This window comes from Manis pentadactyla, chromosome 1, assembly GCF_030020395.1.
Source record: "Manis pentadactyla isolate mManPen7 chromosome 1, mManPen7.hap1, whole genome shotgun sequence".
In the NCBI taxonomy this organism is placed as follows: Eukaryota; Metazoa; Chordata; class Mammalia; order Pholidota; family Manidae; genus Manis; species Manis pentadactyla.
Window position 1 is genome coordinate 230,048,387 of NC_080019.1, and position 22,287 is coordinate 230,070,673.

The 22,287-nt window shown below is 35.6% G+C and overlaps 1 protein-coding gene and 1 pseudogene across 3 annotated transcripts in view; one reads left to right on the forward strand and one right to left on the reverse strand.

The window, feature by feature from the left end:
* DENND6A (DENN domain containing 6A) overlaps positions 1–15,816 on the forward strand; it is a 38,740-nt gene extending 22,924 nt beyond the window's left edge. For all 3 annotated transcript variants that reach the window (XM_036877991.2, XM_036877990.2, XM_036877992.2), the window contains 11 exons: positions 2,795–2,917; positions 3,398–3,493; positions 5,363–5,457; positions 9,474–9,539; positions 9,639–9,703; positions 10,259–10,348; positions 11,622–11,675; positions 11,781–11,890; positions 12,081–12,183; positions 13,013–13,087; positions 13,556–15,816. In XM_036877991.2, coding sequence (XP_036733886.2) covers positions 2,795–2,917; positions 3,398–3,493; positions 5,363–5,457; positions 9,474–9,539; positions 9,639–9,703; positions 10,259–10,348; positions 11,622–11,675; positions 11,781–11,890; positions 12,081–12,183; positions 13,013–13,087; positions 13,556–13,687 — 1,009 coding nt within the window. In that variant the 3' untranslated portion in view covers positions 13,688–15,816. The remainder of the gene's footprint in view (positions 1–2,794; positions 2,918–3,397; positions 3,494–5,362; positions 5,458–9,473; positions 9,540–9,638; positions 9,704–10,258; positions 10,349–11,621; positions 11,676–11,780; positions 11,891–12,080; positions 12,184–13,012; positions 13,088–13,555) is intronic.
* A 2,504-nt stretch (positions 15,817–18,320) lies between these two features.
* On the reverse strand, positions 18,321–19,947 carry LOC118908647 (ATP synthase F(0) complex subunit C2, mitochondrial-like; annotated as a pseudogene).
* Between the last annotated feature and the right edge of the window lie 2,340 nt (positions 19,948–22,287).

Below are 22,287 nucleotides of genomic sequence, written 5' to 3' on the forward strand. Positions count from 1 at the left end.
CAGGACAGTTATTTTGCAGGAAATCCCTCAGTTTGGGTTTGTTTGTCTGGGAGTTATTCATGATTAGATTCAGGTTCTGCCTGGTTACTGATGTTGTTCACTTTGATCACTTGATCGTGTTCTCCAGTCTTCATTGTTATTTTTCCCTTTGTGATTAAGTATTTGGGGGAGATGCTTTGAAGCTATGTATATTAGTTATTTATTGCTGTGTAATAAATTACCCTGATGATTAAGAGGTTTGAAAGAACAAACATTATTTCACGCAGTGTCTAAGGGTTAGGAATCTAGGAACCGTTTAGTTGGATGGTTCTAGCTCTGGAATCTCTACTGAGGTTGTAGTAACAATGTTAGCTGAGGTTTTAGCCAGTTGAACAAGTGGGACTGGAAGACCCACTTCGTTGAAAGGCTACTTATTTGGCTGTTGGCTGGAGGTCACAGTTTTTGTGATTATTGACAGTAGACTTCATTCCTAGCCATGTGGACTTCCCCATAGAGCTGACTGAATATTCTTACAATATTCAGCAGGTTATCTTGAGACAAGGTTGAAGCCACAGTGTTTTTTTATGACCCAACCTTCAAAGCTGTACCTTATCACTTTATACTGTTCACTACGTGTGAACCACTAATCCAGCCCACACCTAAGAAGAGAATTAGGCTCCATTTTTTAAAAAGTGTCAAAGAATTTGTAGAAACATTTGAAAACATCACACTATTTATGGGTATCAGTATGGACGGTTTTCTTGTTTTATTCAACAGGTTATTAAGATCCATTATTCTCATCTATTTTGATATTCAGATTGTCCCCAATTTGGCCAGTGAGAATCTGCTTCAAGTTGGCCTCTGTTTTTTGACATTTCCTTGTCATTCTTTAAACACTTCCTTGCTTTCTGGTGTTAGATGTTCCAGGCTTATCTTTTCTTTCTAAATTACAAAAATTGATTTTTAATTCCCATACCATAACATTCATTATTTTAAAGTATATAACTCAGTGGTTTTAAAATATATTCACAAAGTTTGTGACCATCACTACTATTTAGTTCCAGAACATTTCATCATTTCAAAGAGTAACTCTGTACCCTTAGCAGTTACTCCCCCTTTCCCCTCCCACCGAGCCCACTAATCTACTTTCTGTCTATGGATTTGCCTATTCTGGAGTATCATATAAATAGAACCATAAACTATGTAGCCTTTTGTATCTACCTCCTTTCACTTAGCATATTGTTTTCATGGTTTGTCCATGCAGAGGCATGAATCAGTACATCATTCTTTTCAAGGCTGAATAATGTTCCCATTGTATGGATTTACTACATTTTGTTTGTCTGTTAATCCATTGAAGGACATTTGGATGGTTTCCACTTTCTGGCTATTTTGTATAATGCTGCTGTGAATTTGTGCCTAAGTCTTTGTGTGGACATACATTTTTAATATTCTTGGGTTCCAAGATTCATCTTCTATTTTCTCTTTCCCAGCCTTGGAATCAGCCGTTTCTCCAAAAATCCTTGGCTTTTTGAAGTGGAGAATCAGCTTTGGAAGCCAGGGTCTGGGCACTAGTCATGCTCATTGCTACTGGGAAATCATTGATTTTAGGCCTGCTCAGTGGACAGAGCCAGGGAATGAATATTTATCTATCTGTGTATCTATCTGTAAATGCATGCATAGATACCTACTTATACATAAGTACATATTCACATCTGTATTTATTTCTATACCCTTATATATTGAAAACTGTATAGTCACACCAATTCTAGTCCAACATGACAGGGTTCATTGTAGTTTTCTTCCTTTCCATATTTGTATTTAGTTTCTTTAGTTTCTTTGAGGAACTACCTCCCATTATCCTTGATTTATTTGCTTTTCTTGATTAGTCCCTTGTTAATAATTAATCCCCCATCTCTGCTGAAACCTTCTCCTCTGTGCATATACTTTTCTTACCCTCTCTGGCTTTGACATTGCACCTGGCTGCCCTTCATGGACACCTTCCTTCCTCTGCAGGCTCTGCTCCATACCAGATTGTCTCTCCTACCTCTTTCTTTCTTTCTTTTTGTTTGTCATTGACTTTTTTGTTTTTTTTTTTTCTTTCTTGTATGTGGTTGTGTTTTCAACCAGGTAGACTCATTAAGATTTTTATAAATAGTTAAGTATTTTTTCTCTAATCTAGGAAAAATTATTAACCATCCCAGGAAGAAATTACAAAATAAATAAAGTTACCAGATGTCTAAGTAAAGAACTAGAGCTGTGTCCTGAAAGGTTTCCACCTATGTTTAGGAATACTGTAAAAATAATACGCAGCATTTCTGTAGGGGGATGACCTACCCAGGAAATCATTCTGCTCTTTGGCATTAGAACTCCACCTTGTGATTTGTTTTTGTCATTTTTCCATTTTGAAAGCATTGGCTTTTAAGTACATCCAGTAAACATCCTTTGGAAAATTAACTTTTCTTGTTTCTTTCAAAAGATTTAGAATAGAAATTTAAATGTAAGAAAGCAATATTGATAAAGTAGATCTGCCTGTGGTACAACAGTTGAATACTTATTTTATATGCTTTTATTGTCAGTCATTCTGTCAGTATACATTTAATTTTGTAAAACTTGGAACAGTTCAAATTGATATATATTTTTATGTGGATAGAAGAGACATATGCATTACCATATTCTAAATGAATTTATGTGTAAGATCAGGGTAGAAATAGCTGGAAGAATTTATGTAAGTATGAAGTTTTTAGAATGATTTTATAGGAACTTATAAACAGGTTTGGATAAGTAATAATGTTTGTGCTGTGTAACCACGTTTCAGATGTTTCTGTCCAGTTTTCCTTCATAGTCAGATGCTTTGGGAGCTGGTGCTGCTGGGGGAGCCTCTGGTGGTCATGGCACCATCACCTTCGGAGTCATCAGAGACAGTATTGGCCCTTGTTAAGTGAGTGTTGTCACGTGAGTTTTGGTCTTTGTTGGTGATAGTTGCAGCACCTTCCCATCTGTGATGTTTGTACACTCACCGCGCTGAGCCACACAACCTGGAAGAAGGCAGTGCTCAGTAGCACCATTTACTGATGGGAAAATTAATTCAGGCTCTGTGAGGGCTGGAATCATGATTTTGTTTTTCCTAGTAACAAGCACATTCATTCACTTACATGAAGTAAACAACTGATACGTATTAGGCACGTGAATGGTCAGTGTCTAGTAAGCCCGAATGTCACCCTGTCTCCTGCTACAAGTCCAGTGTTCTTTCCAGATGCCACTCCCCATTATTTAGTTCCGTTTGTTTACCAATGACTTCACCGTCTATTGAAATAGGTTATCCCGCTGGGAGAATGCCATATGTATAGATGTTTTATGGTTATCGAGTTGGCCTTTGATTCCTGTCTTCTTTGCTTCACACATTCTTCTTGTTTCACAGCTGTATTTCTCCATTGAAGTACGTCAGTGATTTCCGACCTTATTTCACAATTCATGATAGTGAATTCAAGGAATATACTACCCGTACTCAAGCCCCGTGAGTAAATGAAATAGTTTACTGAGTATTACCTTTATAACCAAATTATGTAGAATTATTTTTGGTAATAATCTAAAAGTTTAAATTTTGAACTTACTATGAAGGAAGGTTTGAGTCGTTGCTGGTAATAATTTCACATTTCAAGAGTTAGTATTTTTTTTTTTTTGAATGGTTTTATTTATTAGTGGAACAGTCATCTGACTGTAGGATTCTTACAGTGTCAGTATGTCTTCTTGCTCTGTAACTGCCCTTTTCATTGAGTTAGCATATAAACATGAAAAGTCTTCCCAGTTTGTGAAAGGGGAAAGGATTGTCTCACCATTTCCCTTTTAGCTCCTGCTCTAGTTATTGCTCACCTTCTTCTTATAGCTACGTTTCTAGAATGACAGCAGAAATCTCCATTTATTCCATCCACTTCTTGGTCGTCTGGCTGCTTCTCAGTCTGTTGCAGGTTGATTTCTCCATCTCCACTGCAGTTGTTCTTGACCAAGTCATCAAGACCCTCCTGACTGTCTGGCCCAGTGGGCACATTATTGCCCTGTTTTTCCTGCCTTTCCTTTCTTGTAACATTTAAGCTGTTACTTTGAAAATACTTTAATCCTTGGTACCACTCTGACGTGGTTGTGAGGTGGTGCATCTCAGTATCGCTTCACTTTCTCTGCCAGCCCCATAAATGTTGGCATTCTGCAGTATTGTGTTCTAGGTTCTGATTTCAGACTGATAATCTTTTCTGTACCATCTTATCTGTACTCACAGCCTCTGTCAACATCTATATACTGATGGCAGAAGTTTATCTGCCTAACACATGTCTTTGCAAGGTGTAGACCTATATATCCAGGTTTTTGTTGTTTTTACCACATTGCCACCTGGATATCTTAATGGCACATGGAGTGAAACATGTTCAAACTGAATTCTCTTTTTGTCTCCTTTTCCTCCCTAATGCCATGCTTCTTCCTATTTTCATGGATGGACTACTTCTCACTTAGTATAAAAAACCTGAATTGTCATAAATTTCCACTTCTTACTGTGCCCCACATCGTTGTATCAAATTCTGTCAATTCAGCACCCTAATTTATCTCTATAACATTTGTTATCTTCGTTCCAAAGCTCTCTTCCCTGTATTAGTGTTTCTAGTCTTTCTCATAAATGCTATTGTTTTTTCCCCAAACTTCTTCCTCTTTTGTAGGACATCTTCCAGATTTTCCCTTGAGTGATCTTCCTAGTAAGTACATTTCATTTATGTGACTCCTCCACTCGGTTCTCTGGTAACCTCCATTTGCCTACAAAGTAACATCTAACCTTGTTAGCATAGTAACTTGGTACTTAGTGATCTGGCCAGCATCTCCCTGTCTGCTTTCATTTCTGACTATTCGTCTTTCCCTCTGTGCTCTGAGAATGCTGAACTATTGGTCATTCTACAAACAGACCATGATCTCACTTCATTGCTTTGTGCATACTCTTCATTCTCCTGTGTCACCTTTACCTCCCTTATCCACTTGGCATAGAATTCCTTCTCATCTTTCATATTTTTGTGCAATTGTCATCTGTTTGGTGAAGCTGTCCTTTAATCCCCTGGTGGACATAGTTTCTCCTTTGTAATTATTGTACATTTTAGACCACCATCACTGTCTTCTAATACCTGGTGCATAACTCTTCTTCCTTTGTTCTTTTAGAAAGACTATGTCCTTTTATTTTTACATGCCTGGTGCTAAACATGGTGCCTGGCATGCAGTTCATATCTAATACGTTGAATGAAGGAAAAGGTAGCCTATTTATTGTTCAGTCTAAAGTCATTGTAAACTATTCTTCACTGATGGAATATTCATCTTTTTCTCACTTTTTTTTTTCTTTTGTTTTGTTTGTATATAGGCCCTCTGTCATATTAGGAGTAACCAACCCTTTTTTTGCAAAAACACTTCAGCACTGGCCACACATTATTCGAATAGGAGACCTTAAACCTGCAGGTAAAGTATAAACTTGGTGTTCTGTTTTCAGTGTGTAATGTGGCTGAGCAGGTTTATTTCTTCCCCTTTGTTTTCATGTCTTGGTCACTTTTTCTTTATGTTGATAGAAACCTTCTTTGAGGCAGTCTAAATAAGGCCTTTGGAGAAGAGTGCAACTTCCCACTAAAATATATAGGTCCTTATATTTGTGCACGTCATGTCCTCCTACCAGAAAATGCACTTACAGTGTTATAAACATGGTATGAATTATAACAAAGAGAAACCTCAAAAATTGGAGCTACCTTTTTTTATATGCAAGCCCAGTTAAACAGGGATTTCCAACACTGCTTGAATGAAACCTTATAGAAGCCTGAATTAGGCAACTTAACACAATTCTTAGCTAAGTCTCAAAGTAAGTATTACATGTTTCTCTGGCACTGGTATTGATTAAGGAAGTGGTCAAAGGTTGTGCTTACCTTGCTCATCGTAGCTGTTTTAATAAATGTTTTTTTTTAAGAGTAAATTAATTCTGAGTTTGGAAGCCTTATATTAACTTAAATGGCAATTTAAAGGTACCTCTGACATTCCTTACTGGCCATTCCTGAACTTTCCATTGGAATAGTTGAGACGTGAGATATTGAAAATATTTCTTAATAACTTTGTCATGTGTTATAGACTTTTCTTGTGATATTCACAGGTATTGAAACATTTAATAATATTATTTTATAAAGTATCTCTTCTGGTGTACACATAAATCTAGATAGATAGAGTCAGGGAACAACATTTACATCAATTATTTACAAATATTAGACTCAATCTTAAACTGAAATCCTTAGAAGCCTTATGTATTAGAGAAAGGAGCAAAGGGCTTCACCTTGGCAGTCAAATCTGTGTGATTTTAGGCAGAACAGCCTCTTTAAGCCTCAAATTCTTTGTCTGCTGGGAGGATTAAATGCAGGATCTGCCTCATGGCACTCTGTAGGTGTCATGATCCCCTGCCATTTCATTAGGGAACTGTCTGATTATTAATGGTATTTTAGAGCACAGCAGTCACCTGAGTCTTAGGTAAGAGAAGGTATGGAGTTTTTTTTTCAAATCTTAATTTAATCTTAACACTTTCATTGTTTTGTTCTATTAATCTAGACTGTTTGATTAGTTGTAATAGACTACTGTCTTTTGGAAAAAGGCTCTTTGTTGGGATGTAAGTAGAGGAACTTTTGCATAAAATCATTGGTAAAGTAGCATGAATTGAGAAGTTTAACTTTTTAAGAAACTGCCAGATTGTTTTCCAAAGTGTCCCACCAGTTTACCTCTCAACAGTGATCCCTTCCAACATTTGGTATTGTCTGTCTTTTTCCTTAGAGCCACTTAGTGGGTTTGAAATGGTGGTTTTAATTTGCTCTTCCCTAGTGCCTGATGATGTTGAGCATCTTTTCATCTACTTACTAGTTGTTTGTTTATCTTTGATGAAATGTTGATTTAAATCTTTTGCCCATTTTTAAACTTAGGCTATTTGTTCTATTTAGTTGTAAAAGCTCTTGACATAAGCCTGCTTTCAGATACATGACTTGCAAATATTTTCTCACAGTATGTGGCCTCTCTTTTTGGTTTCTTTTGAAGCGCACGTGTTTAACTTTTTCTCCAGTTTTATTGAGATATAATTAACAAACAGCACTGTGTAAGTTCATAGTGTATAGCCTAATGGCTCTAGATTGTCAAGAGGTCCAGTACCACAGGGGCTTGCCTGATAACAGGGCACGTGCAAGGTCTGAAGACCTTGTCCGAAAGTAACCAACTTCTAAATCTAATTAACATTGTAGTTTTATCCTCTCTGTGTGCTTTGCTTAGGTCCTTATGGGTAAGATGCCTGTGCACTGAGAAAAGGTTATATAGCCTATTGCTGTCAATCAACCTGTCGATCAAAGGACAGAAGACACATGGCAGGACTTCTGCCATCTTAAGAAATAAAAGCCAAGCAAACACTAACAGTGGAGCTGCTTCTGTTTCTGCTCAGGAGGAGTACCCTACAGTGCATGTACTTTGTCCTCCAGGCTTTTTTCTCTTCAGACTCCTTTGAGTAACACAGCCGCCCAGCTCGGGAGTCCTCAGGAGTCTGAACTGCAGTTCAGACCTGTTGTGGCCTACACTATTCCCCTCTGGTGGCTGTGAGAGTGTTAAATGCAGATTCAACCCTGTCATCTTACTCCTCTCATCCACAACCCTCCATGCCCACACTTTCAGTCTCTCAGTTTTCGTATATGTCAGACATCTTTATAGTTCTTCCTGATCTGACCTGTGAATACTTCTCTGGCTTTGTCTCCTGCCCCTCTTTGCATCTTCTCCATTCCTGCCTGTATAGGGTGGTAGATAAGAGCTTCACTCTGGAATTGGACTGCCTTATTTCATATCCCGATTCAAGCATATTATCTGCATGTTCTTGCACAAGTTGTCTGCTTATGACAGGAGGTAACACCTCATCTGAAGGGGCATTGGCCAAGATGATGGCAGTAGACAGCCAGAACTGGTGTGGACCAGATGAACGTCAGTTTTGGCCATGCTTTAATGTCTGCATTATGACAAACATGCTTATATTGTGAAGATTAAATGAGATCATTCATGCAGGGCTCTTAGACCAGAGACTGGCGGAGATAAATACTGAGTAAATGGTGGCTGTTAATATTCTAACCATTACTTCAACTCTTCAGGCAACATGTTCTTCATGCTTCTGGAGTGACCTCTTTACCAAAAATTTTTTTCCTTTGGATAACTTTTTATTTTTCTTATAAGACTGTTTTTAAATATTGCCTTTTTTAGGAATCCTCAATAATTTTTTCTCTCCTCTGGCCAGGATACTTTTCTCTATCTCCATAGTATCTTGTTCATAATTTTACTGTAGCATTTTCCCTTCAGTATTGTCATTTGTCTTAATGTGCCAGTAGATTATGAGCTTCTTGATACCAGGAATCAGTTGTTTTGTTCTTTTATTACCAGTTTCTTGCATTTACTAACTGCTGAATTAGTGAAAAAATAAGTCTGGGTATCTATGCTGTTGACTTCTTTAACAAGTATCTGTTTAATGTTATTACTGGAGCAGTTGATAAAATTGGACTATTGTAGACTGTATTATTCTGCAGCTTTTCTGTAAGACTGAAGTTATTTGAAAGTAGGAGTTTATAAAAATATCTTTTACCATGGTTCATGCTCTTAAAAATTTTTAACTATAGACAATTACAAGTAAAAATGTTCTATGTTCCAAAATTCCACTGCTGTAGATAAGTCTAGTTAGCAGTTTGATCTATGTTAACAATTTAAGCAAAAATATTTTGTAAATTTACACTTCAGTTAGATAATCTCTAGATTGTCTTTCAGTTCTTAGGTTTGCTTATGCAGAGAGGGAGGATGGAGAAAAGAAAGAAAGTCTGTACACTTGTGTTTGTCTTGAGGCATTTTTCTGTCTGTTAGAAGGGTTGTTTATATTGTAGCTTCTCTTGATCTGAAGACCAGAACCACTGCATATGCTGCACAACTCATTCCAAGAACCAAGTCTTGTCCATCTGTGCGCAGACCTGGGGTTGTGACATATGCTGTCACCACCTGGTGGCAGTGTTCCTTTCTCCAACGCAAAAGCAGAAAAGAATGAATAACTACATCTCTGTACCAACTTAGGAGTTGCTTTCAATTCAAAAGACATTTTATCTCTGGCACATCAATTTTCAATTTCATGTATTTGGCACAAAGATTTAAATTACAAGTTGAGTGACAAAAGGGAAAATTTTAAGTAATAGATATTAATGAAAAATCAAATGCCCATTTTATATAATTTGTACAAATTGTTGCTGTAATACTGTAATAACCCAGTGTTCCCTTTATCCGGTTTTAAAATACCCGGAATAAACTCTTGAATATTGCTGCTGAGAAGAGTACTTTAACTACCACATCTCTAAGTAATAAGCAGTAGATTATTAATCTTAAAAAATTTCAGTTTTTGATATGTGAGATTTGAATAATTATGAGCATCTTTATGATTTTTCCTTCAGGTGAAATTCCTAAGCAGGTTAAAGTGAAAAAATTGAAGAACTTAAAGACTCTGGATTCTAAACCTGGTATTGATTTATATTAATTTTTAAATATATACTTATATGGGTACTTGGGTCTTAGTTTCTTATTTTTTTATTTAGTTTGTTATTTTATTTTCTTCTTAGGAGTTTATACTTCCTATAAGCCATATCTAAATAGAGATGAAGAAATCATAAAACAATTACAGAAGGTAATTACTTGCTCATTTTATAAATTTCCTTGTTCAGGTATGTATGCAATACCCAATTAGGCAATATGTGCTTTATATATAATAACGTGAAATGAGGTCTTTGTTTTGAACCAAAGCTTCATAAAAATCAGGAGACCAAAGTAGCAGCAATAAAGGACCTGGCTGCAGCTACAAATCTTTCTAGAAGCTTGGGAGTTACAGTGAAAAAGTCACAGTCTGCCATTAGGTAGACTAGCATTTAACAGTAGGGGACAGTTAGCATTCTTTTCTGGAAAATGTAATAGTTAATACAACAAGAAATAAAGATAGTCTTTGTTGTGAACTGATAACTTTTCGTGTGGGTTGAGTGTCTTATGTTTTGTTGGGTTTCTAAGGATTCTTTTCACAGGATATTGCACAGTGAATTTCTGATTAAATTACTCCAAGATGAAGGTCTACGTTTTTTTTAATGTCAAGTAAAAATATATATTTATTTATCCGTCGAACCTCTATAATTATCTATTCTTTTCTATTCCCTGACACAAGAATATAGGTTCTCACTATTTCTCTTTTAAGGGTGTACAACAGAAACGTCCCTCTGAGGCTCAGAGTGTTATTCTCCGACGCTATTTTTTGGAACTGACACAAAGCTTCATCATTCCGTTAGTAAGTTAACATCTATATTTGCTCAATTTAATGATGTGCTGAAGGATATATGAATGTTATTTCCATTAAGTTAACATCTATATTTGCTCAATTTAATGACTTGCTGAAGGGTATATGAATGTTATTTCCATCCACCAAAACCTTATCTTAAGTTGTGTGTTTTGCCTGTTCTTGTGTTTAGTGATTAAAAATAGAGCCCTTTGCAAGAGACCTGGACTCTTTGTCCTTAGCTTTGCTAAGTCACTTCTTCCCTCTGACCCTCAATTTCTTTATCTGTAAAATGTGGCTTATTCTGCTTATCCTACATGTCTTTCAGGGTTGTTGTGAATCTTAAACGAAATAATTCTTGTGAAGTATTGCATAATTATTACATTTTGCACCACAAGAGGAGGTTTTCCTAGAGCTTCTTTCTCTGATATTATTTTCTTGAGCACAATTTGATAAGATACCCATGTGACTGTATTTCCGTGATAACAGAGGCCTTATCTGTCTTGTTCGTTAGCTTTTCCTCAGTCTGGCATATGGTAGCACTCAATAAATATTTATGGAGTAAATAGCTGTGTGATATGATCATTCTGTGAAATTCAATGGAATATCGTATTAAAATATTGAAAGATGCCTCTCAGTATCAGGCAGTAACATGATATTCTAGTGGGGAGGCTGCATCAGAAACAGATTCCATACAGTTATTAATGTACAGTAATCTATCTGTGAATATTATATGGGGGCAATCTGGAGATCTTTGTTATTATATTTTGGGAAGAAATTTCTTGGTCTGTAGATGTCAGTTTGTTTTGTTCCACCTAAATCTGCTTAAGTAGCTGAACTTCACTGTAGTGCTTAAGAGCATGGGCTGAAGTCAAGTAGACCTGAATTCAAGTTCAAGCTGTGTAATCTTGGGCAGGTCACTTAATCTTTCTAAGCCTCAATTTCCCAATAATACCTGCCTGCCTCACAGTATGGATTAAAAGGGGCCATGTACATAAAATGTTGAGTACCTTTTGTGGCACATATTCAAGTTACTCAGTTAATAATTATTAAAAATATGTGGTCCCTTGGATTAGGTAAGATTTAAATTTTTATGGAAAGTCTGACTTCTCAGTTAAATCTAAATTTAATTTTATCTGTTGTGGGGAGTGATGGTATTGTTGATGCTCGTTGAAAGAGCATATGATGGAAACCCATTTCTTTTAAGTTAAGTCTGTTGAAACATTTTTGAAGGCTGTCTAGGTAAAAATGCTTAGCTCTGATTAACTTTTTCTCTTGGTTTTAGGAAAGATATGTGGCAAGCTTAATGCCTTTGCAGAAAAGTATTTCTCCGTGGAAGGTATAAATATATTCAATTAAATTCCTACTTGAGTTGTCTAACTGTAATTAACTTCTATGAATACATCCACTTATAATTTTTAATACAGTATATACTGTCTCCTAGAGTCCACCCCAGTTAAGACAATTCCTTCCAGAAGAATTTATGAAAACACTTGAGAAAACAGGACCTCAGCTGACTTCTAGAATAAAAGGCGATTGGATTGGACTTTACCGGTTAGTCTTTTTTTTCTTGTTTATCCATCTGTTTTGCTTTATTTAACAAAACAAAAACTGGACTTAAACTTACATTCTTTTTAAAAAATTCCATTGCTTCATGTGGTTGTCCAAGCTGTAGAGAGGAAAGGTATGGAGGAGAGGAGGCAAGTCATAATGAACTTTGCTTTTTTAAAATTTATTATTATAGGCATTTCCTAAAATCTCCAAATTTTGATGGTTGGTTCAAGACCCGGCGGAAGGAAATGACCCAGAAATTGGAGGCACTCCATCTAGAAGCTCTTTGTGAAGAGGTTAGAGAACAGCATATTTCTGTGATGATTAACAACTATTGAAATTAAGATAAGTTATCCTTCGAGGCTGGAAGATTATAGCCATATCCACTACTTAGTAGATTAAAATAGCTAACCTTTCTAGTTCATGCACTGTGTGCTAAGGACTATAGGTGCTGTATATGAATAATGTCTTTTAATTTTCACCACAATTCACTGAAGTGGGCATGTTACGATCTGCATTATGGGACACCTGAGGATTGTAATTTAAATGATTTGCTCCAGCTCACATCACTGCCAAGCAGTCGAGCTGGCAGTGAGCTGGAGCCCACTTGAATTGGCTGGCAGAGCTGACTGTGTACATCACCCTCCCAGCTCTGCATTCAGGTATCTCAGGTTGGAAGCTTGAAATCAGCTACAGTGGAAGTATTACACCGTAGAAATTGGCAAATGCTACAAACCGGAGACTTTTCCTGGAGAACCCATTGTTAAGTAATTTACTAGTGTTCCTCTGGATGGAATCAGGCTTCTATTCCAAGCATACTAAACCCAAGTCTTTTTCAGTTACTGTCAACAACTTTTTCCTGTATTTGGACTGGCTTTTTATATTCTGTAATTTTGGAGCCTATTTTAAATTAAGCTACATATGAAAACATAAAGGACAGCCTCATTTCCTTTGTGTTTTGCTTGAGGTGGGATGGCTTTAGTGTTAACTTTCTAATCTCCCAGCGACTCGTTTTGAGAGAAGGAACATCATGAAGGCAACCACGGATGAGTCCAAGAAGAGCTTATTTGCAGTTTGAAAAGTATTTTGAGTATTTACTGATTTAGGATCTGTTTATTCTTCTAGGACTTACTTCTCTGGACCCAGAAACACACAGAAGTAGAAACAGTAGACCTTGTACTGAAGCTAAAAAATAAGCTGGTATGTAGCCCAAACAGCCAAAGATCTGTGAAGACATTTTCCTCATATTTCGGGTGACAGCCCGTGATAGAGCAGAAGTAACTTTTAAATGAGAGGACTTGAGTAGTCAATTGATGGTAGGTCTGACTGAAAATATTTGGTCACTCAAGCAGATCATAATGATGACATACTATCTTTAAAAGGATTTACATGGCGTCTAATGAGCTCCATGAAAAGCCATTGTCACTTACATTTAATACCACATGGTATGTGTAGGTATTATCAACTTACATAGGAGTCTTTTATGGAGCTCAGCAATGCATTGTTTAAATGGCATGCTGTTTGCTTTTTTACAGTTTCTGTAAATTCTGGTCTAAGCCTAAAGTTTCCAAGTCATTAAACCTTAAAAGTGTTTATTTAAAGAATATAATGTATCAATAAAGACTCAGAGGATATTTTTAATGTTCTTTCCAAATGTTCCCTATGTAGTTGCAGGCTGATCGAGAGCATTTACCTGTGAAACCTGACACTATGGAAAAGTTACGGACACACATAGATGAAATTATCTTAGCATTGCCAGAGGACCTACAAGGCATACTGCTCAAAACGGGCATGACATGATATTTGCCAGGACTGTCCAGCCAAAACAGACTGTGCACCGTGAAGCATAGTGACATTTCAACCAGACGCACAAAGGAGATCATCTCTCGGAGTGGAAAATAGCTGTGAATGCTAGCGACAGGGTGGAAAGATGATACTGTATAAACAGACTTTTTAGTGCATTATTTTTAAGAATGAATATCCGTGGTGGTTCCACTTTAATACTGAAACACCGAAAGGCATTTCTGTATTTTTAATCATGTTCTAAAGTGCTCTTATGAGAGACCTGTGGGGCCATCGTTATAAGTGATTCCAAACTGCAGTGCTGGCATTGCAGATATTTTTTTAAATCGGTGCTGCTTTGCCCAATCATGTTAAAACTCAGGGGGATATAAAAATAACATTCACACTGGCTGTCTTCTTAAGAAGAAGGAAGACTCAACTGTCAACTGTAGTTAGAAGGGATGAATGCTTTTGTAGTGCCTTCTGTTGTCCTACATGTTTCATACAGCCCAGCTGCTGATCTTGAAGCTTTTTCTTAACTTGATTATAATCTGTAATTTTGTAAGGCATTCTTCTGAGCAATCATTGCTTAAAAATACATTTATTACCCCCCATCATGCTTATTGAGTAGTGGCTTTTTTTTTAGTTATCAAGGTTTCGTTTTACTATTTTTTAGACCATTTTCAAATTTAATCCTATCAGTTTCTTCAAAGGCAAAGAGGCATCTAATATTAATTATGGAAGAGTTTTTATTTCCTCTTACTCTTTACTAATTGGGCCTGGTTAACTTAATTAGCTTGGATATTTTTCAAAGACATTCTAATTATAAATCTCATAATCGGCTATTTTTAAAACTGAGCTATTCTTATTTCAGAGGCATTCATAAACCTTTTATGTGACAGTCATTTGAGTGATCATAAGATTGATTTCCAGTGTTACTTGTTTGGTAGGGTTTTCTCCCCCAAATTAACTTTTCTCAGAACACTTTCCCTCTTATTGTACATGGGAACTTTTGCTTGAATCACTGTTCTAGCTAGCTTTGTCATTGCTGTTTGTCTTTGTTTCTCTTTTGTTTTGTTTTAACTATACTGCCTTGCCAAAAATAGAAGATTGTGGTTTGGTAGAGTAAGGTTTCTTGGTTTATGTTTGGAGTGTCCTGCAGAAGCCACTATTTAAAATAGGCACACGTGACATAGCCCATATGTAAATAGCTGTGTCTTGAATTATCCTCTAAGTAACCAAATTTAGTTGTATGTGTTTGTAAAAGAAATGGCTTCAGAAACTATGACCTTGTTTGCTGTTGATACAACTCTTAAGGGCACTCCTGACCCAAGAAAGGCTCCTTATGTTTGTAACTGTGGTCTTATACTCAATGTGCCCTTTTGTCCTGGATACAGTCTCTTGAAGCATACCTCAAAGTCATAGAGAGAATATGGCATTTGAAAGAAATCGTTTGCCTTGGATCATAGGAGTTATTTTATTAAACAACAGTTGTCCTTATGGAAAAGGAACAACTACTTTTATATGATAAAGTATTTCATATCTTTCTGGGAAACCTTATTTAGGTATAAATGGCCATCTTATTATTTTTCAGAAAGGTGTATTTTAATAATCTTACAATTTATAGGCAGTTTGTGACCAGAGTTTAAAAGTTGTTAATGTCATATCAAGATCTTTTAAATTATACCACTACAGGATGTATCATTTCAAGTTTATTTTGCACAGCTGAAGAGTAGCAAAGGATGCCAATTAGCATAATAATGGTATCTTCATATTACTGTATTTAACTAAAATCTAACACATGTTATAAACCATATCATACTTAACTGGTTTACCTATTAATGTCACATTATGGACTTGTAAAAAACAGCTTAAAATTGCGTTGGGAACCTGAGAAAGACTGACTGGTAACTGAATTTTTTGGGTGATTTTCAGAGTTGTCCTTTTTCTCTTTTTGTTTTTTGAGGACACATTGTTAAGATCTAAAACCTGCCATTTAATGTTTATTCTCCACCAGCATCAGAAGGAATCACTGCTTTCAGGGTGTTATGTAATGCCTAGTGCCTTCCGTTTTCAGTGAGAAAGAGGTTTTGTGAAGGCATCTATGGTCATTACCAAAAACTGAATTAAAGGCCTTGGATTTTAAAGCACTTGGGTATCTTGCATTATTTCTGAGTTAAGGATGGAATGCTTGGAAAAAATGCATATAATCAATGAAACCTGTGCATTATGGGGTTCCTTTTATTTCCTAACTTAGTTTTTCAATTTGAATGTAAATTCTTCTGTTTTATTTCATTATGAACAATTGAACAGTTCAGCTTACTAACAGGCAGATCAAGTAAGTGACTTTTAGCAGTTTATCGATTTTATGAAATGTTCTGATGAAAATTTTTTAGCTTAATAATCTAGGTATTGTTAGATTCTCCTCATTTTCTACCTTTTCTTTTTATAACAAATGTCAAATTACTTTTATTTTTGCCCTTCCTTTTTAGGTAGCAAGCATATGCTACTTATTTATTTGTTACTAATAAAACATAGTGGATGTTATTTCTTTTTGAAGTTACTGGGTAATAGCCTTCAAAGTATATTATGAAATATTTCAGTACATTTAAAAGAGATGCCATTAAAATTTGTCCTTTTGTTATCACCTGCTCATACTTAATCCATTTGTTTTTATACACCTGAATTTTACTAACTTTCTCCTTCTAGCCCAATGTGGGAGAAAAATTAATTACTAACTTGCTAATATTAGTTCTCTAAAAACAGATAATTAAAGAAGACAGTAAATTTCTCTAACTATGGATAAATATCATTTAAATAACTATATATATAATATATATATTTGCCACTGGCTAACATTTTATTTGTTTATTTTTTATTATGGTTTCATTAATATACAGTCACATGAGCAACATTGTGGTTACTAGATTCCCCCCATTATCAAGTCCCCCCCCACATACCCCATTACAGTCACTGCCCATCAGTGTAGTAAGATGCTATAGAGTCACTACTTGTCTTCTCTGTGCTATACAGCCTTCCCTGTGCCCCCCCTACATTATGTCTGCTAATCATAATGCCCCTTAGTCTCCTTATCCCTCCCTTCCCCCTGCACCTTCCCCAGTCCCTTTCTCTTTGGTAACTGTAAGTCCATTCTTGGGTTCTGTGAGTCTGCTGCTGTTTTGTTCCTTCAGTTTTTTCTTTATTCTTTTTTTTTTTTTAGGAGAGCAAGGTACAGGCTTTTATTTAGAGATACAGTGAAAGGACAGAGCTCCCAGCTCATGCCAGGAGGGGACAAGAGAGTCCCTTTTCTTTATTCTTAAACTCCACAGATGAGTGAAATCATCTGGTACTTGTCTTTCTCCACCTGGCTTATTTCACTGAGCATAATACCCTCTAGTTCCGTCCATGTTGTTGCAAATGGTAGGATTTGTTTTCTTCTTATGGCTAAATAATATTCCATTGTGTATATGTACCACATCTTCTTTATCCATCTACTGATGGACACTTAGGTTGCTTCCATTTCTTGGCTATTACAAATAGTGCTGCAATAAACATAGGGGTACATATTTCTTTTTGAATCTGGGATCCTGCATTTTTAGGGTAAATTCCTAGGAGTGGAATTCTTGGGTCAAATGGTATCTCTATTTTTAGTTTTTTGAGGAACCTCCATACTGCTTTCCACAATGGTTGAACTAATTTACATTTCCACCAGCAGTGTAGGAGGGTTCCCCTTTCTCCACATCCTCACCAGCATTTGTTGTTGTTTGTCTTTTGAATGTTGGCCTAAAGAACAAAATATATTAATTCATAATAATGACTAAATTATCATTAGCAATTTGATATCCTTTCATATATCCAAGATATAATACTAATGTGCCATCTACACCTTGGTTGAATTATGGTATTTATTATTATATAAAAAGAAATTAGCATGTTAATAAAATAAACTTGTATAATTTTTTTCCAATTATCCTTCCTTGTTTGTTTGAAATAGATAAAGCAGTTTGATATAGCATACTGAATCATGACTCCTACTAAAATATCCCACATCTAACCAATTTTTAGAAAACCAAGTTTTAAGTTGATGGTTGGTTAATGAAATAAGTTCATGACGTTTATTTTACAATTATAGAGTTGCCTATTTCAACACACAGATGTTAAGGGAAAGAAAAGTTGGCAGTCGAATTCTGCTATATCCTATTTTCTAAGTGTTAACTTCTGTACTTTTAACACCAGCCTTTCTGTGCTACCCATTACTTGAATGCCACACTATGACTTTCTCCAAATTAAGATTACTGGTAAGTAATAATCATAGGTTTCATTCATTTTACTATCATCATTACTGGGTATGGGTTCTGTTTATTTTTGCCTCCCCTTTGTCTTTATCGTCATAACACCATTTCTGCTTAGCCATTAGATGACAAAACTTCAGGAATCCTTCATCTTTTTCCCTGTCCCTTATGTTTTTCCATTTCAACCAGTATGAACACATGTAGTATAAATTGCTTGTAGATTGATGGAGATACTTTCAGAGAAAAGTAACTTTATATTCCACAATTGTCATATTTGCTATTTAGTAAATGGATTTTTAAACTTCAGTAGAAAACTATTGAAATGATTGATTTTGATCTAATGAAATGGGAAAATATTTTTATAGCCAGGGGCTCTTGTGGTAGAACCCAGCAATTTGTGTTTTTAAGAAACAGCTTTATTAAAATATAATGGACATACAATAAACAACACATTTTAAGTACAGTTTGATAAGTTTTGTTATTTCAGTACACCCATAAAACCATCATGCATCAAGATAGAAACATGTCTGTCACCCCCCCAACATCCTTCACACTCCTTTGTACTTTTTCCTGCCCCCTCCCCCTCCCAAAGCAGCTGCTGCTCTGTGGTCTGTCACTATAACCTAGCTTGTGTATTCTAGAGTAGTATATAAATGGAATTATATAGTATCTACTTCGCTTTTGATTGAAGTATAGTTGATATACAGTATTATTTCCATGTGTATACTATTTTTTCTTATCTTTGTTTTCTTTCTTAACATCATATTAATACAGAATTTATTTGTCTTCCCTTTGTCAAACCCTGAACCAACCACTTTCCCTAGGCTGCCTTGGGACTTAACAGGAAAAGGAAGATACAGGGCATATGAGACATGGAAGAAAGAACATGAGAAGTGGAAAGGGCTCCTTAACATGGCAAAGAGGATGGAAAGGGCTGCCTGCCATCAGGCAAAAGAGCCTCTGGGCCTCAGAGGGCAAAACCCAGAATGGCATAGAAGAGCTGTTGCTTCGGAGAAAAGTTGCTGGCACAGTAATGATGAAGCTATTAAACACGATCCCAGTCCCAGCCCCAGTGAACTGGGCTGCTGTGTCAATGTCCCTTGAAATGGCAGTGTTTTGGAAGTTATGGCTAGGGATAAGAGAGGTCAGGGGACATGAAGCTGCAGAGCTCCTGAGACTCTCATTTGCCAGTAACTCTGGTCATTTCAGCACTACTGCAGATGGTGGTCAGCTCTGCAGCTGAGCGGTACTCCTGACCAGGAAGTGGGTGGAGACAAGTTTGGGATAGGTGTGCATTTTCAGCAAATGAGGCTGTGGCAGGACAGTGCTCCCAGTGCAGAGAGAGGTCTGACTTTGATGCAGCATGATTCTGACATTCATTAATGATGGACATATCAATAGTCATTCTTATTGCTGAATAGCATTCCATCATATGGCTATAACCCAAATTCCTTATCCACTCACCCGTTGGTGGACATTTGGGTCATTTCTAGTTTTTGACTGTTAGAAATAAAGGTGCTATGAACACTCATGGGCAAGTCTTTGGACATATATATCCTTTTCTCGGGTAAATTCCTATAAGAGATAAATGAGTGGAATAATTGGATCATAGGAGAGGTAAGTATTGATAAGAAACTGCCAAGCTGTCTTCCAAAGTGTTTTTACTAACTTGTTTCCACCAATTGTGTTTGAGAATTGCAGTTTCTGCACATACTAGCCAACACTTTGGTATGGTCAGCCTTTTTAATTTTAGCCATTCTAGTAGGCTTATATTGCTAGCTTATTGAAATTTTAATTTGTAGTTTCCTAATGACCTGTGATGTTGAACATCTTTTCTTGTGCTTATTAGTCATCTGTATCTGTTTTTTGGTGAAGTGTCTGTAAAATCTTTTGCTGATTTTTAAAATTGCATTTTTTAACTTCTGTATGGTTGAGTTTTGAGAGTTCTCTGTATATTCTTGATACAAGTTCTTTTTCATATATATGGTTTACAGCGATTCCCCCTCCCCCAGCTTGTGAATTATATTTTTCATTTTCATAACACTATCTTTTGAAGAAGTAGAAGTTTATGACTTTCTACACAAATTTCTCCTAGTGTTTTAATTCTGAATTATCAAATCTATAAATAAGTTGGGGAGAGAAGTGACATTTTAATATTGTCGTCTGATCCATGAACAAAGTATTATCTCTCCATTTATTTATATCTTAGTTCTTCTCAAGCAATACTTTGTAGTTTCCAGGGTACAAATATTTCACGTCTTGTCAGCATATTTATCCCTAATATTATCCCTAATATATTGCCTGTCATGTTTTTGGTGGTGGTGTCATAACAGTTTTAAAAATTTGAGTTTTCAATTTTTCATTCAAAAGTTCAGTTCAAAATACTAGTATATAGTTGATCTTTATATACTGATAATGTATTCTGCAACCTTACTAAACTCATTTATTCTAGTAGCTTTTTTGGGTATATCGCATCATATTTTTTACAGAGAATGTCATTCCGTCTATGAATAAAGACTTTCTCTCCTCTTTAGTCTGATGACTTTTTATTTTTCTTGTCCGATTGCCCTGGCTAGAACCTATAATACAATGTTGAATAGCATTGGTGAGAGTGGACATCTCTGTCTTGTTTCTGATCTTAAAGAGAAGCATTCAGCCTTTTAATATTAAGAACTATGTTGGCTGTAGGGTTTTTGTGTCCTCTATCAGGTTAGTGATGTTCTATTTCTAGTTTGCTGAGAGTTTCTGTTAGGAATGGGCTTTGGATTTTGTTAAATGCTTTCTCTGAATCTATTGAGATGATCATATATATGACTTTTCTCTTTCAGTTTGTGAATAGATTGGTTTGTTAACATTGATTAACTTTTGAATGTTAAACCAACTATATTCCTGGGATTAACCCCACTTGGTTTTGATCTGTTATAATAGTTTTGGATTTGATTCGCCAAAATTTTGCTTATAATGTTTACATCTGTGTTCGTGAGGGGTATTGATTTGTTTTTTTGTAAAGTCTTTGGTTTTTGTATCAGACTTCACAGAGTGAGTTGGAAGAGTTTGTGTCAAAATGTATTATTTCTTCCTTAAATATTTGGTAGAATTCACCAGTGAAGCCATTAGGATATGGAATTTTCTTCGTGGGAAGGTATTTACACTCTCAGTTTTTAAAAAGAGATAGAAGGCTAGTAAGATTGTCTATTTCTTCTTGAGTGAGCTTTGGTAGTTCATATCTTTCAATAAATTTGTCTGTTTCATCTAAGCTGTCACAATTATGGGCATAAAACTGTTCATAATATACTCTTACTATTATTTTAATATCTGTAAACTAGTAGGGATATGACCTTTCTCATTCCTGATACTGAAGGCTTATGAATTTTATTGATCTTCTCAAAGAACCAGATTTTGGGTAAATTGACTTTCTCTATTTTTGTTTTCCATTTTACTGAGTTCTACTTTTGTCTTCTGCTCACTTTTGATTTTAATTTGATCTTTTTTTTTTAAGTTTCTCAAAGTAGAAGCTAAAGTCACTGATATGAGACCTTTGTTCTCTAATATAGGTTTTTAGTGCTGTGCATTTCCCTCTATGTACTGCGTTAGTGGCATACTATATATTCTGATATCTGTATTTTTTTCATTCAGCTCCAAAAACCTTACAGTTTCCTTTTGGACTTCTTTGATCCATGGGTTATTTAGAACTGTTATTTACTTTACAAATATTTGTAGATACTCCAAAAATATTTTTGTTACTGATTTCTAATTTCATTTCAGTGTGGTCTGAGAACATACTTGTTATGATTTAAATCCTTTTAAATGTATTAAGATTTGTATTATGACCCAAAATATGATTTATCTTAGTAAATGTTCTGGGTACACTTAAGAACAATGTTTATTTGCCATTGTTGGGTGGAGTGTTTTATGAATGTCAGTTAGGTCGTTTGTTGATACTACTGTTCATGTGCTTGCTGATTTTCTGCCTGCTTGTTGTACCCATTTAGAAGAGAATTCTATTGAAATCTCTTGACTGTAATTGTAGATTTGTGTATACTTTGCTCCAAAATCTCTTGATAGTAATAGAACCCCAGCTTTCTTTTGAGTAGTGTTAGAATGGCATATATTTTCCATACTTTCACTTTTAACCTATTAATGTCTTTATATTTAAAATATTTTTCTTGTAGATAGCATATAGTCGTTCTTGCTTTTTTACCCAATCTGACAAATTTTGCCTTTTAACTGGTGAGTTTATACCATTTACAATTACTGTGATTATTAATATGGTTAGATTTGAATCTATTATCTTGCTATTTTTTCCCTATTTGTCATATCTGCTCT